The 8,840-nt window shown below is 36.4% G+C and overlaps 1 protein-coding gene across 1 annotated transcript; it reads right to left on the minus strand.

Moving 5' to 3' along the window:
- Positions 1-244: 244 nt before the first annotated feature.
- ZBTB18 (zinc finger and BTB domain containing 18) lies at positions 245-8,225 on the minus strand. Its single transcript, XM_042445727.1, is given in 3 exon segments — positions 245-4,519; positions 4,521-5,641; positions 7,391-8,225. Coding segments are annotated over 3 exon segments (1,596 nt in total). The 5' UTR covers positions 7,404-8,225; the 3' UTR covers positions 245-4,057.
- Between the last annotated feature and the right edge of the window lie 615 nt (positions 8,226-8,840).

An 8,840-nucleotide genomic window follows, 5' to 3' on the forward strand; every position in this document is an offset into this window, starting at 1 on the left:
ATGACAGATAGCCCTGAGGCAACTAAAAGACGCAAAATACTCAATTGCTTCTAAAAAGCATGTAACATTGGATGCAACACTTTGGTATCTCAATGGCTGCTTTAACAGCCAAAATATTTTTTAATTCAGCAGATAAAAATTGGAACCTGAGCATATATCCTGAACAGGTGAATAAATGCAGCTGCTACTAGGAAAAGGAAAGAAAGCTCAAAGCACACAGTTTTTATTTTCAGTTATACAATAATTTTATTGGAAAACTGGACCATCCTGCCGGAATGCTTAGTAATTTCTCCCCATTTCTTTCTACATACTGTTTTTGTTTGTGTGTGCACACCAGACAGTTAGCTCCAAACTAAAGATCAAAATGCTATTTTTTAATCATTAGTAGTAAAAGTAATATGCTTATATGATGCTCACAAAAACAAAGATTTAGGTTTTGACCGCAATTTGATTATTTTTAACATGAGAAAGACCAAGTGAATTCACCGAAAGACTTTTCAAACATAATCATCCAACATATCCTATGATTTTTAAGATTAAAGCAATAAACTTCAGTGACATTTTTTAACTGTTATTCAAAAAATATACCAAGTTGACTTATTATTGCCCGTTCTATTGACAAAAGTAAAGAGCTTTGCATGTGTTTATATCCAGAATCTTGACTTTCACTTTCACATCCCAGGAAGATTTTGCCATACATTTTACGTTTCTGGTCCTAGCATACTCTGTGGTAGGATTTATTTTGATATGGAAACACTAATGAGCTGGGAAATAAAATGTTATTTAATTTGGATTTATATGCAGTCGTACACACATAAATACACAACCTAAGTGTTTGCTCTTAACATTAGAGGAAGCTTTTCAGTACCATACTCAAATTCTCATCTTTAAATGAGATCCTGCAGAACATGATATGCATTTTAATTACAACATCTTACAAATGTTTAAGACCCTGGGTGGGTTCTTACAGAGCTTTCAAATCTGGGTGGAAGAAAAACTAGTATTATTAAGTTTAACAAAATTTCTACTACAAGTAATAAACTCAAAATTCCTTGAGATATCTTTGTCATGAAAAATTTCAAATGATAAGTCACTTTAGAATTTATTCTGGACTTTTTAGACTGACAATCCAAATTTTACTTGCCACAAGCTATCTTAAAATCACAAGGATAGGTTCAAACACAGAGCTGAGATAGACCTCGCTAAGAATATACAATCCCTTATGAGGTTGTATAAATTGATGATATACAATTTTATAAAATGCAATTTTGTTTATGGATGTTAAAGTTATGTCATGTATTTGAAATACTAGAATGTGAGCTAGTACGTATTATGAAAACTGCACATAACCAAATGGTAATAGAGGTTTGTTTTCTAAATTTATTTATTACAATAGTCTATCATTATTATTTGAGCCATAGCATAGATTTTTAAAATAGTTATACACTGATTAAGACCATAACAGCATTCCCTAGTGTAATAGACAACTTTTAGATTAGATAATCAGTAATATACTTTTGTCTGAAATGTTTCTCTTAGAATGTTTTCAGAACTTTGTCTAAAGACATACCATATATTTACCAATTAATCTGACAGAGACAACCTTTAATGCTGCCAGACTGAAAAGGGGAATTGTAACCTAGCATAACCAGTGAAAACTACTTGGGATAACCGGTATTTCTGTTTTGCGGATTCCAATTACTAATCAATCATTTCTTCAAATTGCCAGTTGTTCCCCTTCTCGTCTCATCCTACTTTCTTGTTGGTATAAGTCTATTTGATGGATTTAGCGCTTAGTGCCGTCACAGAACTTGGAATGGTGTTATGTGATGAACACCACACTTTGTTTCTATGAACATCCAGTGGAAATTTTTACATTGATTACAATGTACCAGTAGTTTTTAGTATAGAGCATCTTAAAATGTTTAATTTGCCAATTAGAAACCACTTTTATTTACAGCTACTTCAAACAGTGAGCTGATTATTTCACAAATCAATAGGAATCTGTACAAAAAGATAATACATTATCAAAAGGTAGGGTATTATCAATAGCATTCTGCAATTTCAATGTTTAAAAAGGGGAGAAGACTACTAATTGATTTCTCAGTATGTATAATTTATTGCAGTTAGCACACAGTTTAAAAATTCACCAACACACCAATAGTACAAAACTAAACAGCGTTATAAGTTATTCCCCCTCCCCCTCAGGAAAATAAAACATACTATGATTGTCAAAGCTAGATGTCAGTCTAATTTTAGAACCAAAAAAAGAATGTGAAACTAAAGGGCACCCCCAAAAAACAATCACTCACATCCACAAAAATAATAATAATAATAATTCAAAAGTAGTCCATTTTCCCAGACATTGATTGTCTTTTCTAAATTAATAAAAAGAATGTATTTTAAAAACCTAGCAACTATTCAAGTAACTAAAAATAATGCTCCAAGGCCATTTTCACAGCTTTTTTTTTTTGTTTTAAATGCCATTACAGCCAAATTAACATACATTTGACCAAAGTATTTCCAAAACAGTCCAGCAATACACAATGGAGTTTTCCATTCAGTTTCTTAAGCACAAAAATAGGCTATGTTTACAGTAGTTAAGGCGATCAAATTCTAAACAAAGCAGAAAGAAGAAAAAACAATTTTCCATGCTACTCCCATAGACCTTATTTGTAAGTGCAAGACAGGAAAACAAACACTGTGCAAAATGCTTTTGCCCTGTGTGTTGATCATTAAAACCACACGTCAGGCTGCAGTCTTTGCTGCTTGGATACACAGTTCACAAACCCTCCCCCAACTTTTCTCCCACCATTTCCCCCACCCCACCCCATGTCAATCAAGGTTTTCTAGTCCTTTCAGCCTGGGGCTTTTTCACTCCATAGAATCTTTTCAAGGGGCGAAAAATGAATGACCTATTGTCAATTTGTGCAGCAGGAATTCTAAAAATGCTCATATGGGTAGTGTATGCATCAAAAGTTGGCGCTGGCATGGGTTCTGTGCAATCAGATTTTTTTTTCTTGATAAATGTACACTGCACATGCAAATCTCTAAGCCTGTTTGTAAACATTACTATCTTCCTTTACATAGCTAAAATCAACATGTAGCTTTTGTTCAACTTAAAGACAGTGGGCAATTAATTTAAATTATATAAAATAAAAAACAGTGCATTTATGTTCTTCATAACACCAATTTTTTTCCAGTGGTGTTTTTTTCCTACAAAAAATTAAATAAGTTTTAAAACTCACTCATTAAAGTTATACAATGCAAACAAAGACAAAAATATACTGAAACGCATGCATTTCCGTAGCGTTAATATTTACTTTTCAAGACTCAACTGAGAGCGCATTAACACAACTTGTCAATTTCCTTGACACCCCCCCCAGCCCATTTAATCAATTACAGTATACAACAGTAATTCACATTTTTAAATGCAGTTTGCAACTGTTGAGGTTGCAACATCCATTTTCATCCCAAGCATACCTTAACAGAGTCCCAGCAATTCCAGTGTATTTTAAAAAAATCTGTGATGGTCTTTTTTTTTAAAAAAAAAAATTGGGAACTGTTGTAATCCACAAATTACAATAATATTGCAACTGCTTGTTTAAAAATAGATACTCCAGCATTTCAGAAATTTATCACTTGGGTCTAAAAGCATTCAGGTTTCCCACAGCTAGAAAATATGCATGCAATTTTAAAAATGTAACCGAATTGATAAAAACACTGGAAGGGAGTACTCTTTTGCTTTAAATGGAGTTTGAAATGGTGCAGTGTTGCAAGTAAGGTTAAATAGAACCTAAAATCACATTTGTTCATTTGCAGCTTTATTTAAAAGAAGTACTTACTTTAAGGGGAAATATGGGGAAATTAATGAAATTTATTAGTCTTATTTCTATAGTTCATATCAGAGCACTAAATAGTGAAATGTTCATGCCGCCTTAAAGTGCATAAAACAAGCTAATGGCCAAACTTTCAGTTCAAGGAAACAAGACTGCTTTTAGACTGTACCACAACTATATAGATTTATATATATATATTAATTATATATATAAAAATTCTATTTCCAAAGTTCTTGTGAGCTATCTTCTAATGTCCAGTCTCTGACAGTAGGTAAGCTCAGTGCTTCACTTTTGACAGACAATGAGTTCACCAGCTCACAGTGAAACTTCCGAATATGTCTGTAAAGGTCTCCAGATTGTGTGAACCTGCGCTCACACCACTTACAAGCGTGCGGCTTCTCCCGTGTGTGAACTACGGCATGGCGGCTCAGATTGTGGGAGTACTGGAAGCTCTTTCCACATTGGGTGCAAGTGTAGGGTTTTTCCCCTGAATGAGTCCTCTCGTGTCGTTTCAAGGTGTACATGCAAGAAAAAGTCTTACCACACAAGGAGCAGGTTGGGACATTGACATCAGTGGCAGGCTTGCTGCGGATCCCGTCCTGCTCTCGAAAGTGCGTACTTAAATGTATCTGAAGAATGTGGGGGCTAGGAAAGACTTTGTTGCACAGGGGACACATAAAAAATTTGGCCTGCAGGGTTAAGTATGTTGGAGACATAAGGGAGCAGACTGCTGTCCATATTCCCTTCCACCTGAACTCTCTCATTCTCTGGAGTTATCATTTCATCATCACTTGCTTTGTCCTCTCTATCTAGCTCCCTCAAAACAGAATCTTCCCTCATAGGAGCCAGATGGGCTGGCTCATACGGTACCCTGTTATTAGTGCTCACACTTTCTTTCACAGTGCTATGTTCCATGTCATAGTCATTAGTGCCAACATCACTCTCATCACAGGAAGCTTCTTTCTCCACCTTCACCTGTACCAGGTTATTTCTAATCATGTCCTGTGAAGAGAAATAGGAATTGTTCAGATTCTCAACTCCAGAAAGGCTTGACTTGACAGACAAGTCCAGGACACAGTCAACATCTGCCGAATCCCTCATTGAGGTGACAGACCTCTGGGACAAAGACTCTGTTGAGCTGCAGGGGCTAGCTACTGTTTTTCCAGCTGCTGTTGCGTGTGTCTCTGCCTCTCCGCCACTCTGGGGAATGCCTGCTGAGTCCGAGGGCAATCTCATCCACATGTTCCCAGGCTCAGCCGCCAAGTCCCTTTTGCTAGGCAGAATGCTCAATTTTTCATCCTCCCCTTCATCTTCATCACTGGGTATATCTCCTGCAATGTGGCTGCTGCCATCAGAAAGGCTCTCTACTTTGTCAGAACAACTTGAGGCATCTTCCTCCTTTTTAGTACTGTCTGCTTCTGTGGTGGCTTTTTCTTTCAGCTTCTTTTTACAGACTTTGACAATATCATACATGTGGAGATAACTGGCAGCTGCTAGCACATCTTCAACGGGCAAGTCTTTGAACTGGAGTTTCCCTTCATACATGAATTCAAGCAGGAGAGCAAAAGCTGGGGCTGTAACAATGTCGCTGTTCAGATGAACAATGTCTCTTTTGTCCAGCTGGTCCTTGTAAAATAGGTGGAAATACATGCTGCACGAAGCCAGTACAGCTCTATGTGCTCGGAACTGGGCATCTCCTACCAGAACAGTACAGTCACAAAGAAAACCCTGATGTCTCTGCTCACTCAAACACTGTAGTAAATGTCTACTATGGTCAGGAAACTCCATGCTGTCTTCATAACCTAGGAGCAAAAAGATTTAGTTAAATATTGGAAGTAATTGATTATATGCCTATATGAGATCACATTTGACAAGATAATTTCCACAAGATTTAAAATTTTTAAAGAACATCCTTTGTGACATGCAACAATTAGTCAACTTTCCACAACATTTTACTTCAGCTATCTTTTGCAGTTTCCAAAGTTAGATTAACAGTTTATCTGACTGTAAAGAAGTAGGCTGGGAGTAGGGTGGTAGAATCAAGGATGCGACTTTAAACACATCTGCAATCCAAGGCAGAAGAAAAATGGAGAATGCAACATTGATAATCCTACAAAGATGGGGTGAAAATAATATTTAATTGATCAAAACAATGGCTTATAGAACATTTTTCCTCATGACTGAATGATAGCCTTTTTAGTGTTCGTCCTTTGGCTATATATATACACACATACACACATATATATACACATACATATCGATAGTCTAAAACTTTAAAAGACTCCAATAAATGAAAACAAGTACAGTTAAACAGAAGATGTTGATCCTCTGTAAAGGATCCTAAATATATGGAAAACATTTCAGTTGGTCAATGGTAATCATGAAAAAGCCTTTCAGCAAGTTTTATTTAATTTCCCTCTCTCTTAATAATGGGTTTTTATCTCTATTCATCACTTTCTTTAGAAGGAAAGGTTTTTAAAAAGATCACTGAAGATTTCTAGTTAAAAAACCTTTAAGTATTTCCTCATTTCTGTTAGTAGAAATCAAAGTTGTGGCAAAGTAGTTACATACAGCAGCTGTGCCTTTGGGCACATAGATATGTTCCTGAAGTTACAATCCTATCCCAAGTATATTCTACAATATACTACTGTCAGAATAAAGCAAGAAGATTTACAATACAATCACTTTAAGTGCCCCACAACCAACATCAATCCTAATCCTTAAGAGGGCTAAAAATAAAGATTGGAGGGCAGCTCACAAGGTAGCTGTGATCAAATTAGGAGGCTGAAAGGACAGAGAGGGACGAAGAAGGAAGCTTATAAACATCTGATCCAGCTGACTGTGGCCATATGGCAGCTGCTGCCCAGATAAAGAGATTAAGAATAGAGGAGTGCGATTACAGCTGTCTGGCCAATTCAGGCAGCTCAAATCTACAAGTTCTAAATTAGTCGTGAACACAGAAACCTCCCCTCAAACAATTCTTGTTGTATTGAATAAACTTCTTCAACATACACCAAAGAACCAAAAAGAACAAAAAAAATAAAGGAAAGAAAGGGAGGAATGAGCCAAGTTATTCCCAAGGAAGGAGAAATCCTTGTTTCACATATAAATTATTCCCACTGTTTCACCCCCCAAAACAAGAGAATTGTACATTTCTAAAGTTCAGTAGTCTGGTCTTCAAGCACAAAGTTTAATAGCAGAAGTCACCATGCCCATGATATTAATACATCCTGCTGCCTCTATCGCACATGCCATTTCAAACCCTTCCTTTTGTCATTCTTAGGAAACATTACTATTAGAACAGTTGTAAATACTATATTGCAACAAAAATCCTTACATACAACACTCAGTGCTCAAGAGAACAAAAATGGTAGGACTGCATCAAGTACACAAGAACAAACAAGTCAAAAATGCAAGCCTTCACTGTTATTCCCTTTTTACTGAACTGCACTTGTTCCTCCTACACCTCATTAAACTAGGAATGGGATATTCTCAAATTAAATAAACGCCAAGAGAGAAATGCACTGTAACTAGCCTCCTGCTCTTCCTACCTTTAGCACACATAAACCTGATTAAGTCCTTTTGTCCGAGTCTTGCTGGCTCCAGGTCTGTTAAGATCGGTGGGAAAAAAAGCAGACTAAGAGAGAGACAGATGCAAAGTGGAGATGATGTTAGAGAGGAATGAGATACCTTCCCTACACACAGATCTGCAAACACACTCACTCCCTGTCTGTGTGTTAGAATAAAAGGCTGAGGGATGGCAGGCTGTCAGCTGCTCTGACATCATGTTCAGATGGAAATGCTACCTCCAGCTGTGCTCCTTTTAATGCCATATGCTACTCCTCTACACTCCTGCCACCAGCTTTTTCTTAGGAGAACTTTTCTTGTCTGTTAGTATAAACAAAATACTTCAAAGTCTTTTTTCAAAACTTTCTAACAGAGGAAAGTAAAAAAATTCTTAAACATATGGAGCTTCGCCACATGTATAGTATAGCAACCCTTCTGCCATAAGTTTGCGGAGTATTTTATACACTAAGAGCTCCCCCAAGTCATGATAATCCATTTTTACTGAAACCAGAGGTTCATTTTAAAAGATCAATTTTCCTGCTTCAAATTCAGTGCAGTTTCTCCCCTTCTATAGATTCTGACTGGCTTTTCTAACTATACAGATACAGTACGACCAGATATAATGATATCAATAGTGACATCTTGTAAGTATTTTAGTCACATCTTTAAAAACCCCCAGAACAATTGACTGCTTGGGAATTTATAAACAATAATGAATAATGTTCCTTCAACACAATGTAAAATAAATGAGAGTAAAAACTCAAGTAGCACTGAAGATTTAGCACTTGCAAACATACTACTCCATACAAGACCAGGAATTATATATACAATCTCTCCTCTTTTCATACTGCATCCTCTTGTCAGGCATTCCTACATTAGAGGATTGTCAAGTATAACCTATTTAAGTCTGTGGTATTACATATTCAACACTAATTTTGTAGCTTTTAGTCATGAAGGAAAAGTACTATCAGCTATGTTAAAACACACTTATTACTCCTTTAACTGTGAATGCATATAGAAAAGCTATTCAGGCAAGATGTAAAAGATGTGATGCCTTCTTTTTAGTTGGCAGGAAAGTGTTCTAAGAGCAAAATATGCTAAAATGAAACCAGTTGTTGAAACACAGCAGAATTAAAAAGTCGCCAGCTTGACTTTTCTAGGCCAAACAACAACTTTATGCTTAATGAAATAAGTTCTCCACTCTGTTTACTGTGCACCACTATTTTACTATGTAAGTTATGAGTGAATCCAAGCCCTAGGCTAGTTGCCACCTTTCTTAGCAAAACAGCAAAATTTAGAGGAGGGGGCAGAGTGAGCACACACCTCTCAACACAAGACTTTATTTTCCCTTTGCTCTCCTTAAAGAGGCACAAAGTTGAGGAAGGCTTGGCCAATTATAACTCCTTCTACTCCTCTTGGCACACTGTAAATGGT

The sequence above is a fragment of the Sceloporus undulatus genome, chromosome 1 (genome assembly GCF_019175285.1).
Source record: "Sceloporus undulatus isolate JIND9_A2432 ecotype Alabama chromosome 1, SceUnd_v1.1, whole genome shotgun sequence".
NCBI lineage: Eukaryota > Metazoa > Chordata > Lepidosauria > Squamata > Phrynosomatidae > Sceloporus > Sceloporus undulatus.